Source organism: Lepidochelys kempii, chromosome 6 (assembly GCF_965140285.1).
Source record: "Lepidochelys kempii isolate rLepKem1 chromosome 6, rLepKem1.hap1, whole genome shotgun sequence".
Taxonomy (NCBI): domain Eukaryota; kingdom Metazoa; phylum Chordata; order Testudines; family Cheloniidae; genus Lepidochelys; species Lepidochelys kempii.
The window spans coordinates 70990655-71013071 of NC_136385.1; the positions used below are offsets into that span (position 1 = coordinate 70990655).

The 22417-nt window shown below is 41.8% G+C and overlaps 1 protein-coding gene across 1 annotated transcript in view; it reads left to right on the forward strand.

Moving 5' to 3' along the window:
- Positions 1 to 212: 212 nt before the first annotated feature.
- LOC140913612 (cytosolic phospholipase A2 epsilon) overlaps positions 213 to 22417 on the forward strand; it is a 54726-nt gene continuing 32521 nt past the window's right edge. The window contains exons 1-3 of the mRNA XM_073350338.2: positions 213 to 357; positions 1077 to 1163; positions 16259 to 16331. Coding sequence (XP_073206439.2) covers positions 262 to 357; positions 1077 to 1163; positions 16259 to 16331 — 256 coding nt within the window. The 5' untranslated portion in view covers positions 213 to 261. The remainder of the gene's footprint in view (positions 358 to 1076; positions 1164 to 16258; positions 16332 to 22417) is intronic.

The following is a 22417-nucleotide window of genomic DNA, read 5'->3' on the forward strand; positions in this document are numbered from 1 at the left end:
GACCATTTCCATTTTGACAAATCAGCATTTTACAGTCGAAAAAAATTCCATTGGAAAATTTCCTACTGGCTCTATTGCCCAATATAGCTGCAAAATAAATCTTCCCAGTTTACAGTCATCCAGTGCATTCAATCACACTCTATAGTAGTGGGAGGAGGCTGGGAGGGGCCATCTTTCCTTGCAGAGATGAGATGGGTGGAGCTGTAAGTCAATTTATAAAACAACTTCTCACTGACTCCTACCACTGTAAAGACTGCAAACATGTTTCAGGAGCCACTGCCGGCTCATGTGCCAGTAGTAACATATGACTTGCTTGCAACAGAGATCAAAAAGGCAGCATGTGCCAGTTCATCTCAGGTAAGAAAGCCCTATCGCCAAATTTGTTTAAGGTTTGAATTCAGATGTGTAGAGCACAAAGCAGGTAGTACGAGTCCTGCCTTATTATAGTATTTATGTACCAGCTGCTGTGCAGGATTCTTTCCAGACAGGAAGCAAGACAATATGTCCCAGCCTGAAGAGCGAAATCCTGGCTTCACTGAAATCAAGGGCAAAATTTACATTGACTTCAATGCAGCTAAGATGTCATCCTTGATGTCTAAACGAGACATGGTACCAGGCGATGGGGAAAGTAAAGGAAGGGAAACAAAAGAAGAGAGAGTGATTAGGAATTCAGCTCATCTGTGTTGTTTTGTTTTGCATTTTTCATCATTTTTATTTTTATTTTAAATATAAGTAGAGGAAGTAGGAAGCACAGAACTGAGATTTGAGATAAAAAGCAAAACTTTATTGCAGGGTTAGTCTACAGGAAGCAGGTTTGTGGTTGCTTTGATGTCCCACAGCTGAGAGGAGTCTTCCTCCATTGTTTCATAGAAAAGGGTGGCACTTACATGGGGTTTGCACCCCACTTATGCCAATTAAAGCATGTTTGTGCAAAATGACCAGGTGGTAGGGACACCATTGTGAGTACTGAAACATAGTGGGTCATAATGAACAGCCATTCCAATTTGGGGGTTCAGCAACTATGAACTCATGATAAAGCTTGACAATGTTTTTATTTTTTCCCCTTCTCTTTTCAGGATCTAAACATTAAAACAAATCCTTTGGGAAATGTCAAAACTAAGCATGGGCGTCACTGTGCAGCGCAGGAGAATACTGAATTTAAGGTACTGTAAATTCGAGGATTTCAAAACCAAGCTCGTTTAGCTGGAGGGAGGAAAGGTTGGGACATAATCGCATATCAATTTAAATTGACAACTCATGACAACAATTCAAGTTTCGTGGGTGAAACTTCCTTGGGTTTAGCATTTGAAACATCTTATTTCATTTTGGGAATTTCAAAATTGCTCTCTGTATTTCTCTTTGCATTTGATTTGATGCATGGAAAATGTCCCCTCTCTCGCTACCTTCATTCCTCATAAAAGGTGGAATTTCTTCTCAAAAATATTTCTTGTTACTGACTCTGAGTCACATTCAGCAGTGGTGTAAGTAGATGCCACCCCATCAGCTTCAATAGAGTCATCTCTGATCACGTGTATTACTTTCATGACATGGTGCTTAAATGACTTTTGGGTGCTTAAACCTCGATTTCCAGGATATTTGGTGAATCACAAGTTGCTCATTTGGTGGATGGTCAGCTGATATTAATGAAAATATTTATGAATTCTGTAAATTTCACAAATGATTATCTGAAAAGTCATGCTGGAATTTTGTTATTCTACTGTTTAAAAAGTTTGAGACATCCAGTTGTGGAGCAGAAATAATGCCATTTGACTTTGATAACGAATCATGCAACACAACTAATGAATACTCAGAGAAAATTGGTAATTTCACTGAACAATTTTAGCCTATATGTATATGTCTAAATAATGAATACACACACACATCTGGATTTGTTTGCATAGAACTCAACAAAAACACTAACCCAGGAACCTATCCTTGCAACAAAGCCCGATGCCAACTCTGTCCACATATTTATTCAAGTGACACCATCATAGGACCTAATCACATTAGCCACGCCATAAGGGGCTCGTTCATCTGCACATCTACCAATGTGATATATGCCACCATGTGCCAGCAATGCCCCTCTGCCATGTACATTGGCCAAACTGGACAGCCTCTACACAAAAGAATAAATGGACACTAATCTGACATCAGAAATCATAACATTCAAAAACCGATAGGAGAACACTTCAACCTCTCTGGCCACTCAGTAAAAGACTTAAGGGTGGCAATTTTGCAACAGAAAAGCTTCAAAAACAGACTGCAATGAGAAACTGCTAAGCTTGAATTAATATGCAAACTAGATTCCATTAACTTGGGTTCGAATAGAGACTTGGAGTGGCTGGGTCATTACACATATTGAATCTATTTCCCCATGTTAAGTATCCTCACACCTTATTGTCAACTGTCTAAATGGACCATCTTGATTATCACTACAGAAGTTTTTTTCTCCTGCTGATAATAGCTCATCTTAATTAATTAGCCTCTTACAGTTTGTATGGCAACTTCCACCTTCTCTGTATGTGTGTGTATATATCTTCTTACTATATGTTCCATTCTATGCATCCGATGAAGTGGGCTGTAGCCCACGAAAGCTTATGCTCTAATAAATTTGTTAGTCTCTAAGGTGCCACAAGTACTCCTGTTCTTTTTGCGGATACAGACTAATACGGCTGCTACTCTGAAACCTGATTCAAAAAAGGGTACTGAATTCATCACAAATAGTTTGACCAGCTGTAATAACCATTCAGTTTGTTCAAAATAACATCAATCAATTACAACAATGAAAGTATGCTTAAGGGGCAAATTTTTACTGGGGTATTTGCAGGTGTAATGCAAAGGATAAATATAAGGGTAATTAACCGCTGGAACAAATTACCGAGGGTGTGGTAGATTTGTCATCACTTGAAATCTTTAAATCAAGATTGAATGTCTTTCTAAAAGATATCTATAGTTCAGCGTCAAGTTATTGGGCATGATTGGGAACCACAAAGTAAAATTCTATAGACTGCAATGAAGAAGGTCAAACTAGACCTTCTCCATAGCAGATCTAAACTAGATTAAAAGAATTTAGAATTAAATTGCTGATACCCCCAAAATTTCAAAGCATGACTGTGGTGGTTACCCAGAGCCTCTGGCAACATAAGCATGGCCTTCCAGGCCTCCCCAGGCCCTGCTTGCTCTTAACAGGTTAACAGTAGGCACACTTTGGTGCTCAGAGTGTCTCCCTGGAGTGCCCAGCCCCAGATCCACTGGACACTCACAGAATTCCCAGATCCTCTGTTCCCAAAGGAATAGTACACTGCAGCTTACCGTTCGCTGGAGAACACAGCTCTGCATAACGCCTGACACCTAGATTTGTTCATAAAGAAATCAAATATAAGTTTATTTAACAAAGACAAATAGTCAAATGATAGCAAATAAAATATTAGAAACAAAGGGTTACATATAAAATAAAATCACGAGGTGCATATCCAAACCTGAACTTAACTAATGAGACATCGTCCTGTAATATAGAGCCAAAGCGCACCCAAAATCCGGTCTGGTGTATTACAGTCAGCTGTGACCTTCCATTCATGAGACCCCATGCTGTCCTCTCGACTCCTCAGTGGAAAGATTCAGAGTTTTATCTCTGTCTCTACAGTGATAGTCCAAAAAGCCATCGTCTTGCTTGCAAACAGGATAACCACCCACTGCTTGTGTTTTCCTGTCTAGGATCTCCCCTGCTGACTTTGAAATCACTTGATTAGCATTTGGCGCAGGCTGTACTTAGGCATTCGTTGTGAGTATACAATACTCAGTTCACATGTAGGCAGACTGATAGATAAACATCTTCTGGCTGAAAGAAACCTGTTCTCACTGTTTGGTGGCCAGCCCCAAGTCACAGACCTTAAGAATATAATTTTCAGTATGTATACATAACGCCATACACACATACCAGAACCAGGTGCCCCTTGTAACGCTTATGCATCCTGTGTCCTCTGCCAGTTGGCACCAACAGATTGCTGGGTCACATGGACATCCGCAGTTAGGGTATCGAAAATATCCTAACTCTGTCCTCCTAGAGATCCCTTCTACTATCTTCCCTTCTTTGCATCTGGAGTATTATAAATGTGCACTACAAAACATAGTTTTATGATTAGTTTTGTGAATTAGTTTCTCTGGGTATGTCTACACTATGAAGTAGGGATGTGATTCCCAGCTCATGTAGACATACTTGTGCTAGCTCTCATCTGAGTTGTTGTGCTCAAAATAGTACTGTGGCCACATAGCCCATGCAGTGGTATGGGCTAATTGCCCCGAATATGTACCACAGGCTTTAGGTGGGTTTGTACTTGGGGCAGCTAGCTTGTGCCACTAATGCCGGTGCCAATGCTACTGCGGCCAATCTACTATTTTTAGTGCGCTAGTTGAGATGAGATGAGAGCTTGCTCAGGTGTGTGTAGGTGAGCTGGGAATCTCACACCTACATTATAGTGCAGACACAGCCTCTTATACACAAGCCCGCATACATGAGAAGGGTGAATTGGTTCAACCTAAACAGATATAACAATATCCACATAGCCTTTTGCACCAGTTTAAGTTAAGCCTTAACTTAAACTGATGCCACTTTCTCATGTAGACAAGCTTTAAACATGATGCTTTGTCACTATACTAAACTTTCTGTGTAAATGCTGTAATCTCATAATCTGAATTTAGGTGGTTTGTATGTGTTCGCTCTGTGTTTTATGTCACTTGGATAATTGACTTTTGTAGTGGTAATCACACATATTGAATCTATTTCCACATGTTAAGTATCCTCACACCTTCTTGTCAACTGTCTAAATGGGCCATCTTGATTATCACTACAAGTTTTTTTTCTCCTGCTGATAATAGCTTCTTTTAATTAATTAGCCTCTTACTCCACCTTTTCATGTTCTCTGTATGTGTATATAAATATCTTCTTACTATATGTTCCATTCTACGCATCCAATGAAGTGGGCTGTAGCCCACAAAAGCTTATGCTCAAATAAATTTGTTAGTCTCTAAGGTGCCACAAGTCCTCCTGTTCTTTTTGCGGATACAGACTAACATGGCTGCCACTCTGAAACCTTTAAAAAAGCCAGCGAACCCTCTGTTTTTAGGGTGCCATCATCAGAAGACTATTTCTACCAAATTGGATGCAAACTAAACAAAAGTCATCTGTTCTCTGATGACATGTCTGGAGTTTCTTCTTGCAGAGCCAGACCTTGTCACAGTAATCTGTCTTTGTGACTTCTAGACTGGGACAGTGCAGTGTGTTGTATGTGGTGCTACTTGAAGAACACATATATTCTTTGCCTGTTTAATCTTCTGTCTTCTCTTTTCCTTTCTCTCATCTATGAGCTTTTATCTGGTGCTCCTCACTGAAGTATATGAGTACTTTCAACCGAATGCAGCTGCTTGCCTGTTACACAGAATCAGTTATATGGAACCATATTATATCACATTCCTGGACCAGCACAGGCTTCTTATTTGCTTCTGGGCAAAATTCAAGGTGCTGACTTTGATCTTTAATGAAGATGTATGTTATCTGGGTCCTGACTGTTCCTTTCCCTATATGCTACAATAGCAATTAATGTCAGCAGTGGTATTCAGGCTAACAGTCCCTAGATTTAAACAGTTGAAGACTTGTGCAGGGCCGGCTCCAGGCAGCAGCAAAGGAAGCAGGTGCCTGGGGCGGCCAATAGAAAAGGGCGGCACTCCGTCCGTCATCGGGGTCGCACATCCGGGTCTTTGGTGGCGGGCCCTGCAGTCCCTCTCTTCCTCTTCAGCGACACTTCGGCAGCAGCTCAACCAGGCTTGGTGTTTTGTTTTGTTTTTCCCTTCGCTGCTTGGGGCGGCAAAAAAGCTGGAGCCAGCCCTGGACTTGTGGCAGGACTTTCATAGTGGAGCATCCTTTACTAAGGAGTTTCCTTCCGCATTTGTACAACAAAACTCTAGTTTGTTGACATTTAGCACATTGTGCAAAGCCCTTCTTTTCACTCAGTTATTTTGCTTAGGGAAGAGGGTTTTTGTTTTCATTTGTGGGACTGTCCTATTCTTTTTGCTAAAAATAATAGATTAAAAATAGTTTTCATTAGATTTTGTGCATAGTGCATTTAATAGCCCACATTTTCAAATAGACTTGTACCCAGTTAGATTGCATAGTGTTTGCATACAAATTCTAAGATGTGCATGTGTGTACTTAGCTGTCAGATTGGCTTAGTACATGCAATGTTTCTTGCATCTACGTTATGCAGGGTCTTGTGCTTGTGCATGCTATTTTGCAGGCATTCAAATGAAGATGGTTTGACAATTAGTAGTAAATCACTCAAAGAATAAATGTTTCTGTTTTATCTCAAGTGCAACTTGAATTTGATGGCAAGATAATTAAAGTATTGTACATCACTCCCTTGTTCATTCCACTTTAGAATTCTGTTTGGGACCCTCCAAATTTTGACTCCATTATTAAAGCCTATCTTTAAAAGAAAAGGAGTACTTGTGGCACCTTAGAGACTAAATTTATTTATTTATTTATTTATTTATTTATTTCGTGAGCTACGGCTCACTGAATGCATCCGATGAAGTGAGCTGTAGCTCACGAAAGCTTATGCTCAAATAAATGTGTTAGTCTCTAAGTCCTCCTTTTCTTTTTGCAGATACAGACTAACACGGCTGCTACTCTGAAACCTATCTATAAAAGAAAGCTTTTCTATTTGTTACCAATAAGTGAAGCATGATATAATTGTAGTGTTAATGGTCTGTTATGCAGATTAGATGGACCTGAAATTGCTTTTCTTTGAGTTTACATACGCAGAGTAGCACAATTCAAATACTTTATCATATATATGTATAACTGATATTAATATTCATTATAATATTTATGAACCATCTTATATTTTTATGAAACTAGATCAAAGATATTGCGTTACAAGTGTCATACTGATTGTTTAAGCAATTTTCCCCTTCTGTTGACTAATTTAAGGGAATAAGTTAAAATAAAAATAACATTTTACACTTCTGTGTGCAAGGAGGAGTGGCAGGATTTAGAACACACATGAAAAAAGAGCAGATTTGATGTAACAAAGAGTCTATTTGTCGTCTTAACTCACTAGTGGGATAATTTTTTTAACGCAAAATTTGGCAATCATGTGGATTCATGACATTATTTACTGCATTTAAACTGTATTGAAGAGCATTCATATATTCTGGAAAACAAACCGAATCAAGGTTTATAAACTGGAATATTTGAGTGAAAACACGATACTTAACTATTATTTTTTAATCTGTGGAGTTCCTGAGCTCATGCGATGCAGACAGTTGTCCTTCCAAGTACACTGTAAGGCTCATCTATTTATTTGTCCAAGTATGCATTTGGTGTGGACTTAAGTTGGGAGGTCTGCAAGTGATGGGGTATGGAGGGACAAAAGGATGACTGCCTATTATTGTTGCTAGTCATAGTCATAGTATTTTTATTTAAATTAAGGTGCCCACAGGCTGTCACATTGTGAACATAATACATTTCTACATAAATAAAATGTAAAGGCTTTAAATGGCCTAGTCATTAGTGTCAATTTGAAATAAAAATATCACATTTGTGGGGTATAGCCAGAGTATCAGTTTGATGCATTAGCAGACTGTTTTGAGAAAATTTGACTTCACTCTTTCAATTAATGCACACATTGAGTGAAGTTCTTCTAGCCTTTCTTCATCTGAAAATGTCTCGACATCTACTCTGCCTGTATATTTGCCAACATTCTAGGTAGTCTGTGAAATGTTGTAGGAGACACAGGCTGCTTCTGTCTGAGCTGAAATCAGCTCATAAAAATAATTATGGTCTAGGACAGAGGGTGACGGTGCCCCCCATAAGGCTTTATGGAAATATGCTTATGAATGTATGTATATGACATAACTGGAATACGTTTTATGCTACATATGCCATGTAACATCTCTGTAGAAGTTATGATTTACTGAATCTATTAATCCTATTTGTATGCATGTATCATTTTTGTATTCGAAGTTATGAATATTGGCTGTATACTTGTCCGATTCTAAGTAGGTTTTAGTGAAGCAGTTGGTCAGCTTCCTGAGAAAAGACTATTCTCAGTAAGTGCCCAATCAAGAAACCCTTAAGCCAACAATGAACTTGGAGATGCCAATCCACATCTGAGCTTTCCCAGGAATGTGGCTTGTCTGGTAAGGAACTCAGTCATGCTTGGACATGTGACTTACCCAGGTGACTCCAAAACTCCATTTTGTAGCTGGACTTTGCATAGGAGAGAGGAGGGGGTCTCCACCCACAAGAGAAAGTCTATTTAAACCCCTGGGAGACCCCTCCATTTTGTCTTCAGCTGGCTAAAGAGAGAGCCTCTCCACCCCCAAAGATACCTGAAAGAAACTGGAACAAAAGATAGTAACTACAGGGGTTGTGAGTGATTGCTGGACCCAGACTAGAAGGAGATTAGTCTGTAAAAGAAAGCTTACTGGAACTGGTGAGGTTTTTATCTGTATTCAGTTTTATTACTGTACTAGACATAGACTTGTGTGTTTTATTTTATTTTGCTTGGTAATTCACTTTTTTCTGTCTGTTACTACTTGGAACCACTTAAATCCTACATTCTGTATCTAATAAAATCACTTTTTACTTATTAATTAACCCAGAGTATGTATTAATACGGGGTGGAGGGAGGGAAACAGCTGTGCACCTCTCTCTATCAGTGTTATAGAGGGTGAACAATTTATGAGTTTACCCTGTATAACCTTTATACAGGGTAAAACAGATTTATTTAGGGTTTGGACACAATTGGGAGTTGGGCATCTGAGTGTTAAAGACAGGCACACTTCTGTAAGCTGCTTTCATAGACTCGTAGATATTAAGGTCAGAAGGGACCATTATGATCATCTAGTCTGACCTCCTGCACAATGCAGGCCACAGAATCTCACCCACCCACTCCTGCAATAAACCTCTCACCTATGTGTGAGCTATTGAAGTCCTCAAATCATGGTTTAAAGACTTCAAGGTACAGAGAATCTTCCAGCAAGTGACCCATGCCCCATGCTACAGAGGAAGGCAACCCCCGCCCCTCCAGGGCCTCTTCCAATCTGCCCTGGAGGAAAATTTCTTCCTGACCCCAAATATGGTGATCAGCTGAAACCCTGAGCATGTGGGCAAGATTCACCAGCCAGATACCCAGGAAAGAATTCTCTATCGTAACTCAGATCCCACCCCATCTAACATCCTATCGCAGGCCATTGGGCCTATTTACCATGAATAGTTAAAGATCAATTAATTGCCAAAATCATGTTATCCCATCATACCATCTTCTCCATAAACTTATCGAGTTTAATCTTGAAGCCAGATAGATCTTTTGCCCCCACTGCTTCCCTTGGAAGGCTATTCCACAACTTCACTCCTCTGATGGTTAGAAACCTTCATATAATTTCAAGTCTAAACGTCCCGATGGCCAGTTTATATCCATTTGTTCTTGTGTCCACATTGGTACTGAGCCTAAATAATTCCTCTCCCTCTCCGGTATTTATCCTCTGATATATTTATAGAGAGCAATCATATCTCCCCGCAACCTTCTTTTGGTTAGGCTAAACAAGCCAAGCTCTTTGAGTCTCCTCTCATAAGACAGGTTTTCCATTCCTCGGATCATCCTAGTAGCCCTTCTCTGGACCTATTCCAGTTTGAATTCATCCTTCTTAAACATGGGAGACCAGAACTGCACACAGTATTCCAGATGAGGTCTCACCAGTGCCTTGTATAACAATACCAACACCTCCTTATCTCTACTGGAAATACCTCACCTGATGCATCCTAAGACCGCATTAGCTTTTTTCACGGCCATATCACATTGGCGGCTCATAGTCATCCTGTGGTGAACCAATACGCCAATGTCTTCCTCCTCCTCTGTTACTTCTAATTGATGCGTCCCCAGTTTATAACTAAAATTCTTGTTATTAATCCCTAAATGCATGACCTTACACTTCTCACTATTAAATTTCATCCTATTACTATTACTCCAGTTTACAAGGTCATCCAGATCCTCCTGTATGATATCCCGGTCCTTCTCTAAATTGGCAATACCTCCCAGGTTTGTATCAGCTGCAAACTTTATTAGCACACTCCCACATTTTGTGCCGAGGTCAGTAATAAAAAGATTAAATAAGATTGGTCCCAAAAACAATCCCTGAGGAACTCCACTGGTAACCTCCCTCCAGTCTGACAGTGCACCTTTCAGTATGGCCCACTGTAGTCTCCCTTATAACCAATTCCTTATCCACTTTTCAATTTTCATATTGATCCCCATCTTTTCCAATTTAACTAATAATTCCCCATTTGGCACCGTATGAAACGCCTTACTGAAATCTAGGTAAATTAGATCCACTGCGTTTCCTTTGTCTAATAAATCTGTTACTTTCTCAAAGAAGGAAATCAGGTTGGTTTGGCATGATCTACCTTTTGTAAAGCCATGTTGTATTTTGTCCCATTTACCATTGACCTCAAAGTCCTTAACTACTTTCTCCTTCAAAATTTTTTCCAAGACCTTGCATACTACAGATGTCAAACTAACAGGCCTGTAGTTACCTTGATCACTTTTTTTCCCTTTCTTAAAATAGGAACTATGTTAGCAATTCTCCAGTCATACGGTACAACCCCTGAGTTTACAGATTCATTAAAAATTCTTGCTAATGGGCTTGCAATTTCATGTGCCAATTCCTTTAATGTTCTTGGATGAAGATTATCCGGGCCCCCCGATTTAGTCCCATTAAGCTGTTCGAGTTTGGCTTCTACCTCAGATATGGTAATAGCTACCTCCATATCCTCATTCCCATTTGTCATCCTACCATTATCCCTAACCTGCTCATTAGCTTTATTAAAGACTGAGGCAAAGTATTTGTTTAGATATTAGGCCATGCCTAGATTATCCTTAACCTCCACTCCATCCTCAGTGTTTAGCGGTCCCACTTCTTCTTTCTTAGTTTTCTTCTTATTTATATGGCTATAGAACCTTTTACTATTGGTTTTAATTCCCTTTGCAAGGTCCAACTCTACTTGACTTTTAGCCTTTCTCACTTTATCCCTACATGTTCGGCCTCAGTAAGGTAGCTTTCTTTGCTGATCCCTCCCATCTTCCACTCCCTGTATGCTTTCTGCTGTTTCTTAATCACCTCTCTGAGATGCTTGCTCATCCAGCTTGGTCTACAACTCCTGCCTATGAATTTTTTCCCCTTTCTTGGGATGCAGGCTTCCGATAGCTTCTGCAGCTTTGACTTGAAGTAATCCCAGGCCTCCTCTGCCTTTAGATCCATAAATTCTTCAGTCCAATCCACTTCCCTAACTAATTTCCTTAATTTTTGAAAGTCAGCCCTTTTGAAATCAAAAACCCTAGTCGCAGATTTATTTTTGTTTATTCTTCCGTTCAGTTTGAACTGAATTAGCTCATGATCACTTGAAACAAGGTTGTCCCCTACAACCATTTCTTCTATGAGGTCCTCACTACTCACCAAAACCAAATCTAAAATGGCATCCCCTCTAGTCGGTTCAGCAACTACTTGATGAAGGAATCCATCAGCTAACGCATCTAGGAAAATCTGAGCCCTATTATTATTACTAGCACTCATCCTCCAGTCTATATCTGGGAAGTTAAAGTCTCCCTTGATCACACAATTTCCATCAGTATTTACTTCATTATAAACATTAAAGAGGGCTCTATCCAAATCCAAATTAGATCCCGGTGGTCTATAGCTCACCCCGAGCACTATCACAGGGGAGGCTCTAGTAGTTTTCTTCCCCAGTGTGATTTTTGCCCAGACGGACTCTGTCTTATCCATTCCATCGCTTCTTATTTCTTTACATTCTACCTCATCCTTGATATACAGTGCTACTCCACCATCTTTACCTTTAGTTCTGTCTTTCCTAAACAGCACGTACCCCTCAATAGCTGTAGTCCAGTCATGTCTACTATTCCACCATGTTTCTCTTATCCCTATAATATCTGGTTTCACTTCCTGCACCAGTAGCTCTAGTTCCTCCATTTTGTTACCGAGGCTCCTCGCATTGGTGTACAAACATCTTAATTTTTGCTGTTTGGCCTCGCTCACATTCTTTACCCGATTAGGCACGGACATTCTACAGCCAGTATGACCTATTAGACTGGTATCCACAGTGTCCTTCTTCCTTATATACATTCTCCTATCCACGGCTGTATCCTTTCTCACTTTGTTTTCTTCCCTCTCAATGCTAAAATCCGGCGTGGAGATTACCTGGACATCTCCCAACCATCTCCCCCAAATTCCTAGTTTAAAGCTCTCTTAATCAGTAGTGCCAGCCTCCATCCTAGAAGTCTATTTCCTTCCCTACTCAGATGAAGTTCATCCCGAGAGAACTGTCCTCTGTCCATGAAATGCCTACCAGTGGCCATACATCCCAAAGCCCTCCTTATAACACCACTGCCTGAGTTATCTGTTGATAGTCATAATCTTGTCACACCTTTGTTGCCCTTCTCTAGGAACAGGCAGAATCCCACTGAAGATCACCTGAGCCTCCATTTCCTTAAGCGTCTTCCCCAGCCTGGCATAGTCTCCCTTGGTACGTTCCAGTGAGAATTTACTGGTATCATTTGTTCCCACATGAAGGACAATCAGTGGATTCTTTTCCGCTCCCTTTAGGATCCTTTTCAACCTCAGGTCCACATCCCGTATCTTAGCACCTGGAAGACAGCACACACTTCTATTCTCTGGATCAGCTCTGGTTACAGGCCTGTCTATTGTTCTCAGTAAGGAGTCCCCGATCACGTAGACCTGACTTTTCGTGGTGACGGTGCAATTCTCCAGTCTATCCCCTGTTCCCTCTGGCTGCAAGTTCTTTCCATTCCTATTCTTCCTTGTAATCCTCTTCAATCCATCCTGTATCCTCCTGGGGCTCATATTTGGTGTAGTCTCCACTGACTCTTCCCCTTTTCCTATAGGACTAGCTGCTCTTCTCTTCTTCCTTGCCCTTCCACCTTCAGTGACCACCTGCTGAGCCCCTTCTTCATTTTCCAACTCTGCAAACCTGTTCTTGAGCTCTATTTCTCCTTCACTAGTCCATCTTTTCCTCTGCCTGATTCTCTTAGTCTCATGCTTCCACTGTCCATTTTCTTCACCCAGCAGTCTTCCCTCAGAATTCCTCAGTCCTGCTTCCATCTGCAAGTCTGAGCTTTTCCCTTCAGTTGCCTCATGTCTTTGCTCCATAATCTGCTCAAACCCCCTTCTAAACTCAACCAGACTTTTCAGCTACATCTCCAATCCTAAAATCTTCTCTTCCATCAGCTTGATCAGACGGCACTTCATGCAGACCAAACTCTTTCCAAGTACCCCCTCCAGGATCACGTATATACTGCAGCTTCCACATCCAGTCATCTTCATTGCGTCTTCCACTACATGGGTCACTCCCACTGCTGCCTCTGTATCTGTCATAGCTGTCCCACCTAAATCCTGTTAATCTGTGAAACACAAACCACACCAAAACACCACCACCCACAGCAAAAACAAACCCCAAACAAGCACCACAAGACAAACTCCCCTTTCAAACTCCCACTCAAACTCTCCTGTTTACAGCTCTGTTTGCTGGCTCCTGGGCCGCTGCCTGACTGGCTGGCTACCTTTATAGGACCCTTAGTCAGAGAAGCCCCGGCCCCTAATCAGGGCTCAGCTTCTCTCCCAGCACAAAGCCGCAACAAGCCTCTACACATACAAATACAAAACCAAATACAAATACCTTCTCCTCCAACAGAACTCCCACGGAAACTCCCCTGTTTACAGCTCTGTTTGCTGGCTCCTGTGCTGTCTCAGTTAAGCCCACAGCTATTAGGAGATGTGGTTCAGACCTGGGTCAGGGTTTGCAGCAGGCTAGCGGGTCTGGCTCAAACCAGGCAGGGCACTGAAGTCCTAAGATGACAGGGCAGGAAAGCAGGAGCAGAAGTAGTCTTGACACATCAGGTGGCAGCTCCCAAGGGGTTTCTCTGATCCAACCTGTCACACAGAGGTTCTCAAACTTTAGCAACCCAACGACCCCCATGTTGATTTAAATATTTTGCGGACCCCCAAACCCTACCACTCAGCCCCCCACTCCACCCCTTCCCCCAAGTCACCACCCCTTCCCCACCTCTTTCCGCCCCCTCTCCACCCATACCTCTCCTCTTCCGTGCCTCTTTCCACCCCCCCGGAGCACGCTCCATCCGCACTCCTTCCCCTCCTTTCCAATGCCTCCTGCACGCTGCTGAACAGCTGTTCCCTGGCGTGCAGGAGGCAGTGGGAGGGAGAAGAGGGAATTGATCAGTGGGGTCCGCGGGCCACAGTTTGAGAAATGCTGGTCTAGGATTTGGATGTATTTGCTCACTGTGGGAAGAAGGGTTCCTAGGAATATGAGGAAACAGCAGCATCTGGGCCTTATCACCAAGTGTCTTGGTCACAGGAAATACTGAATTGTTTTGGGGCTCTGTCAGAGTCGCATTTTGCCAGGATGACTTGACTCTATGCAGCATATTCAAATACACCATCAGGAAACACCTTATTTTAGAAAAAAGGAAATCATATCATCCTGTCTTCATGTAGGTTTGTCAGTAGCTGCAAAGTATTGGAGACTGCCTTGATAAAAGACTATGGCTAGGATTTTCAAAGGAGCTTAAGGGAGTTGGGCACCATAACCCCACTCATTTTCAATAGGATTGATGCGCCTAACTCCTCTAGCCATAAAGTCTTCTGTAGATACTCCTCAAGTGGATTTCTGAGTCTTAGTCTTCGGTGGAATTAGGCATTTGGGGTATATGGTGACTACAAAAAGAAGGATAAGAAACAAAGGGAAACTCTGAGGTTTTGAAGACCAGGAATAGTTCCCAACAAAAGAAAACTCTCAATTAGCTTTTTAGGAGTTTGGTATTTACCTGTTAGTGGTAGTGCGTTGGAAGAAGACTTCAAATCACAAAGGGATGCTGCAAACACCCTATTAAGCTAGAAGAACTTTTTATGGTGAGGGTTTCAGAGCACCGAAGGCCATATTATGAGCAACGTTGTTATCTTCCTTCTTATTTTCTTATTGTTTCTTGTCCTTTTAATGATTAAAGCCTGAAAATGGAGTGCCTGGCCAACTGGGTTTCCTGCTGTAGTGCACCTCGTGGAGCCTATGGCCCAGATTCTCAGGGTATGTCTACCGCCAAGTCGGAGATGTAATTTCCAGCTCGTGTAGACTTACCCATGTTAGCTCTGATAGAGATAGCATGCTAAAAATGGAAGTGTAACCATGGCAGCTCAAGCAGTGGGATGAGCTAGCCACTCCAAGTACGTACCTAGGATTTCAGAGGGGATTGTCCTCTGGCGGCTACCCCACCCCTCAGTTTGCGCCACGATAGTTAACACACTTCAGTTTTTACTGTGGTAGTTTGATGAGAGCTAGTTCTGCTTGAGCTAGAACTTACATCTCTGTGTTGGCATAATTGTTATGTTAAACAGGGATAAACTTGCTGATTTTATTTGAGTTTCATTTTGATATTCTGGCTTTGTTTGAATGTAAAATTCACACAGAAACTCAAGCAATACAAACCCATGTGACTCAAAACTGAAGGAAAGATTCTCATGAACTTCTGTACACTCATCACTGAGTTTAGCTCAAGTCTACAATGCAGTTACAACAAATTACTTCAAAGCAATAAATGCACCGTGGTGGGTATCACGAGGGAGGTATCAAAGTACCTAATTTGAGGTTAGAAGCAACCTGGGGACCAGGGAGTAAGTTTTGCCGTCTAGAAGGCTACAACACACTAAAAAGAGCTTTGCTAAGAATACCTGCCACTTTCCTGACTCCTGTATCTGAGAAGACCAAACCCTGTGTACTGCAACTGTTGGCAGCTGGTTCCGTAGAATTAAAATTGTACTATTTGTAAAAAGAAAAAAACAACTGCAATTTTTCCTTCTTTCCCCTAAAAACTCTGTGGAAAAAACCTAAACTCACAAGTGTGCCCTGAATTTTTCAGAAAAACACAGTTGCGTTGTTGTTAACAATAAATAAATAAAGGAATCAATTCACGATTTGTTTTGATGATCCCTGATTTTGTGAATCTCTATATATTGTTTCAGATATCAGTCTAGAAAATGATTGATTAACATGTTTTTGCTGAACATTTTATTGTCATACAGTACTTGATTAGGTTCTTCATTTGTTAGGTATCGCGCCTTTAAATTTAACCTTTGTCTTTCATATATCATTCTTTTACAGATGGAATTATCTCCTTGTTACTTGCTTACTGTAAGAATAATACGAATGAGAAATCTCCGTCGGGCAGATACACGTGAGTGTCTCTACTCTTCCGAGAAATTGGTCCTAGTTCTGGAAGTAATCAGTGCACAACTGAACACTGCAAACACCCTGAGTCAGAAAAGAAAGTAATTGATGTTACTAGGGTATACATAAACAGCTATAGTATCACAGTATAGTTGATCATCAGAGTATTACCTGAGAACTAGTAGTTATGTTATTGTGCAAGTATAACGAGTCAAATGACCTTCCATGTGTAGCAAGAAAGACAATTTATTGTTCAAAACAAATTAAGAAGTGTCACAAGGTGTATTGTTTCCCAGGAATGAAAAAGTACTAGTTTTTCTTTTACATATATATCAATATCATAAACCATGTGTTTATGAAATAATCCAGCATCTCATATAAATAAAACATGATGGGCCAAATGCATCTTTGTTATTATGTCTTTGAAATAAATGGAGCTACATCCAGGCTGAGATTGCTCTGATTGGTTTTAAAGACAAATGTTTCTGTACTGTCTGGAGTTTCTGGAGTGCATTGAGATAGGAGTTCACGCATTTTGGACAATCTTGATTTTAAAAAAGCAGCATTTTCATGCCCATCTGGCAACCTATTTTTCTCCAGCACACTTAAGAGAATCATCTTGACCTGTGAGTTTAGATGCACTTCATAAAGTTTGCTAAGATGCTTATTTACTTTGGGATCTAATAAGACAGCTCTTTCCTTTTATTTTAGACATTTAAAAAAAATGCATTTGACTCTTAGGTCAAAATAAAGCAGCCATATAAAACATAAAGGGTCACGTACAATGTCTATTAAAATCAATGGGAGCCTTCCCATTCACTCCATTTGGGCATTGGATCAGGCCCAAAGTTTGTTTTAGCAACAGTTTATTACAGCTGACCACCTCAAGCTTGTGATATCAATAACTTGCTATTACTATTCCTCCATGCATATATGAAATAGCAGGCCAAATCCTCAGCTGCCCCAAGCACAGGAGAAGGTGGTTCGAAGCCACCTGGCTATCTCCCCTGCTTCTGGGCTGCCCAAAGGTATCTAAGGTGATGACGACACTAGAGACCTTACTATGTGGCCACTCTGTGCCGACAGGAGAGAGCTCTCCTGTTGACATAATTAGACCACCCCTAACACGTGGCAGTAGCTATGCTGGTGGAGAAGCTCTCCCACCAACATAGCGCTGTGCACACTGCTACTTATGCCAGCAAAGCGTATATTGCTCAGCAGGGTGTTTTTTTCACACCCCTGAGCGACACAAGTTTTGCTGACATAAGTGGTAGTGTCGACATGGAGCAAGTTAAGCTGGCGTCAGTGGTCATATAAGATCAATTAGACCAGCTCAGGTTTCAACAGAGCACTCTGGCCCTCACCCTCCCATCCTGACCATGCCCCTTACCTGCCCCTGTGTCCCTGATGTGCCTCTTCTAAAGAGTGGTGAGGGAGCAGGTGGTGGAGTGCTGCCTACTCTGGGTCTATGCCGAGAGCCCTTCTCTGTCCCTTTGGGGAAGCTTTCAGATCACTTTGTATTGAGCAGACCCGGAGTTGAAAATTGAGCCCAGTATGCCTATGCAGTCTCTTTCTTCCAAAGGTCTATACTTTTTAATCACGTTTTCTATCTTGGCTTCATGCCTACGTGTGGTTTGTGCTCGGAACCTGAACACTCCCATATACTTTACCCTTCTTGGGTGTGCTTAGCTCTCTGGTTCTTCAAACTAAACCTTGCAGTATCTATCTGCAGTGTCTCTGACACTGTACATGGGCGCAGGGTTGAATTCAGAGGCGAATCTGAGGGAGTCCAGTGGGAATCGAAATTGGTGTAATTTTCACTTTTTTCCAGGACCCTCAATATGCATGTTACAGCAGTGTGAGTTCTCGTAGACTAAGTAGTTCTTGTTTACTTAGACGGTCTCATCATCACCCACTTACCTGTTTGTAACTTGTGCTCCTGCCCTGCCACATTTCTTTTGAATTTGGCCCACTGAGTCAAAGTAGAAATTGAATAACTCTCACACAGGTGGGGCTAGAAGAGAGGCGTACAGCAAAAAATGCAACTAATACAAGAGCATGAGTGCAAGCAGATCACCTCTGATTTAACTGGCACCTTGCACCTTCCTCCATTTCCTTGACATTTCACTTACATCAGTTTAAATCCCCCTGTGCTCTCTTATGCATTGGTAAGTGGGCGAAGTAGTTACAAGAGACTCACAGTTTCAAAAATAGGCACTGAGTTTGGTGCCTAGCTTGAGACATTTTTGGCCTGATTTTCAGAGGGGCTGAGCACCTGCCGTTCCAGAGATAAGGGTGCTTCAGCAGCTCTGAAAATCAGGCGCAAGGTGGACATTAAAAAATGGAAATACCCCAAATCAATGGCCACTTTTGAAAATTTAGGCTCTGGGAGTCTGTAAGTGTCAGGCAGTCTAGCTTAATCATAGAACCATAGAATCATAGAATATCAGGGTTGGAAGGAACCCCAGAAGGTCATCTAGTCCAACCCCCTGCTCGAAGCAGGACCAATTCCCAGTTAAATCATCCCAGCCAGGGCTTTGTCAAGCCTGACCTTAAAAACCTCTAAGGAAGGAGATTCTACCACCTCCCTAGGTAACGCATTCCAGTGTTTCACCACCCTCATAGTGAAAAAGTTTTTCCTAATATCCAGTCTAAACCTCCCCCCCTGCAACTTGAGACCATTACTCCTCGTTCTGTCATCTGCTTCCATTGAGAACAGTCTAGAGCCATCCTCTTTGGAACCCCCTTTCAGGTAGTTGAAAGCAGCTATCAAATCCCCCCTCATTCTTCTCTTCTGCAGACTAAACAATCCCAGCTCCCTCAGCCTCTCCTCATAAGTCATGTGTTCTAGACCCCTAATCATTTTTGTTGCCCTTCGCTGGACTCTCTCCAATTTATCCACATCCTTCTTGTAGTGTGGGGCCCAAAACTGGACACAGTACTCCAGATGAGGCCTCACCAATGTCGAATAGAGGGGAACGATCACGTCCCTCGATCTGCTCGCTATACCCCTACTTATACATCCCAAAATGCCATTGGCCTTCTTGGCAACAAGGGCACACTGCTGACTCATATCCAGCTTCTCATCCACTGTCACCCCTAGGTCCTTTTCCACAGAACTGCTGCCTAGCCATTCAGCCCCTAGTCTGTAGCGGTGCATTGGATTCTTCCGTCCTAAGTGCAGGACCCTGCACTTATCCTTATTGAACCTCATCAGATTTCTTTTGGCCCAATCCTCCAATTTGTCTAGGTCCTTCTGTATCCTATCCCTCCCCTCCAGTGTATCTACCACTCCTCCCAGTTTAGTATCATCCGCAAATTTGCTGAGAGTGCAATCCACACCATCCTCCAGATCATTTATGAAAATATTGAACAAAACCGGCCCCAGGACCGACCCCTGGGGCACTCCACTTGACACCGGCTGCCAACTAGACATGGAGCCATTGATCACTACCCGTTGAGCCCGACAATCTAGCCAGCTTTCTACCCACCTTATAGTGCATTCATCCAGCCCATACTTCCTTAACTTGCTGACAAGAATACTGTGGGAGACCGTGTCAAAAGCTTTGCTAAAGTCAAGAAACAATACATCCACTGCTTTCCCTTCATCCACAGAACCAGTAATCTCATCATAAAAGGCGATTAGATTAGCTTGTATCACTTTCCACATCACCTTTCCTCTTTGGATCTGTACTTGCAGTATGTTGTTTTACTTGAGGACAGCAGAAAGCAGCTCTATTTTTGCCTCAGTTTTTATCTCTCTGATCTTGATTCTCATCCACTTACATTAAATGAATAACAGAGTCCTTTCTAAAACTATTACCCCAAAGCTAATGTTAATATTATTATTGGATAGCAGTGGCTGCTGACCCAATGGTGAATTCTCTTTACTTTCAAATGCTTATCAAGCAATCTCATAACGGGACAGCTATATATTATTCTGTACATGGCATCTTTTAAAAATTCATGTGGAACAGAGAGCGATGGAATGGATTTTATGAAACAGGGAGGCGAAAAGACCTTGCCACTTGCAGGCAGGAAATGAGGTCTACATTTGTCTCTTATCTATATCTGGGAAACTATTTTAAAATACAGATAGCCTGTAACCAGAAATTTCTCTTTGAACCAGTGCAGCTATGCTAGCATGGATAAAAGGATGTAGGACATGACCCTGTTTACAGTGTTTTGATTACAGTATGGAAGCAAAATGGCTTGGTCTTGGGACCCAGTTTGGCTCCCCAACTTCCTCAGGAACTGAAATATTACAGTATATTGTGTAGCACAGAAACTACCAGCCTACACATACGTACAGTAGAAAAGAATAAAGACAGCATTGCCTGCCAGGCCACACTGAGGAAAAAAATACATGAGCCAGGGTGAAAGTAACACAATGGCAGGGCAGATAATTGTATATTTCAGAGGACTCTACAGTACATACCCAACCAATTTAATAAGGCCAATATAACCAGTCTGAAGGAATACATAGTACCAAGCTGCATCTCTACAAAGATAGGTAAATCCTAACATGATATGCATGTAGCCAAAACCACCCTGGGCAATGTGTCTCACTTTCTATAGAAGACTTTTGTCAAACACTGGTCATATTGACCAAGAATTGAATTATTACCCAGATTAAAAAGACGAGCTTTGCACGTAGAAGATTGCAACATGGAATCTGGAGACAGCATGGAGTCACCCAAAAGACCAAATTTTATTTTTCCCACACTGTAGTATCCTGCGCTTACTCTGGGACTATGAAACAGCAATGCTGGCACATTAAATCAGAAGTGTTTCATCAAGGGCTCTTTTAAACTCTTATGCATATCAACTGGCATAAGATAATAAGGTTATGGGAAGAGGCTGCAAAATAGTATCAAAGTGAAAGTTTTAAATACACAGCTTTGCTAGTTAGCTCAAATCTATTGTCTGTATTTATGTCCCTTCATTTCTGGTTTTTATTGTTTTTAAATTTCCTGGGAATTTATCAATGTTTAATTCAAAAAATGGGTGAAAATCAGGGCAAAAATTAATGTCACCATTTTCTGGGTAAATGTCAGGGTTAATACTGGGGGATAGGAGGACAGGAAAAAAGCAACACAGAGAAAAGTAAGAGTTTATTGTTTATAAAACCATTATCTTTAATCCACATTACAAAAATTAAACTTCTTTTTAAACAAAAACAGTTTATTATATTTTGACTTGAAGAGTTGCCCTTGATGTAAGGGGCTTCAGTGAGAATTCCTGGGTAATGTAGGCTCACAGCGGCTTTTCCAAAGTGTTTTTTTCCCAAGGCTTTTTCCACTGTCTCAGAAAAGGCTCTTTCCTGCAGCCCAAAATGGTTGCTATTACCTGAAGGACACCAGAGTCAATAGTAATTGTACAGAACCCCCATCCCCAAGTTGTCATCTCTCCTGTCACAGAGGTGGGACACAGGGGCTGGAAGCCAGAAGAGAGCCGAACCCAATCACTGAGACACGGAGCCATCAGCAACAGGTCCTGTTTCCTTTTACCGGCCCTGGGGCAGGAAGGGCTCTGTCTGGGGGGTGAAGCAGATGGGGCTCTGTGCCCTGGTGTTCATCTCCAGATGGCGACATGTCTCTAGGCCCAGATACTCACAAGGCAAAAGAGCCAGGGAGTGCCCAGTGCATTGGGGGGAGCAGGGTGGGGGGACTTCCTGACACTCATGGGGGGAGCCCACAGGAGTGAGAGCCAGTGGGGGGAAAGGCTTGTCTCATAGTCACTTGCTTCCCTGCTGCGCAGCTACAGCAGCCATCCCCTGGCACTTACCCTTCTGTGCAGAGGCACACTGTGCTATCTGCCGGGCAGTCTCCAAGCAGGGAGCCCAGGTCCTGGTAGTTCAAGCGGGGACAAAATTTGGGTCAAAAGGAGCTGTCTATAAATTACATAATATATTAGAGGTGAGTGGGGCCTTAACTTTCTGTACTTGTTTCAGTGTTACTAAGTGTTACAAGGCAGTGGGTCGGACTTGAAAATTACTCAAAAATATGTTATGTAGTTTATGGCCACCCTCAAAGCAGAAAAATCCAAAATCTGGGAATTTTTGGAGGTTTTTGGTTAAAACAGAAAACAAAG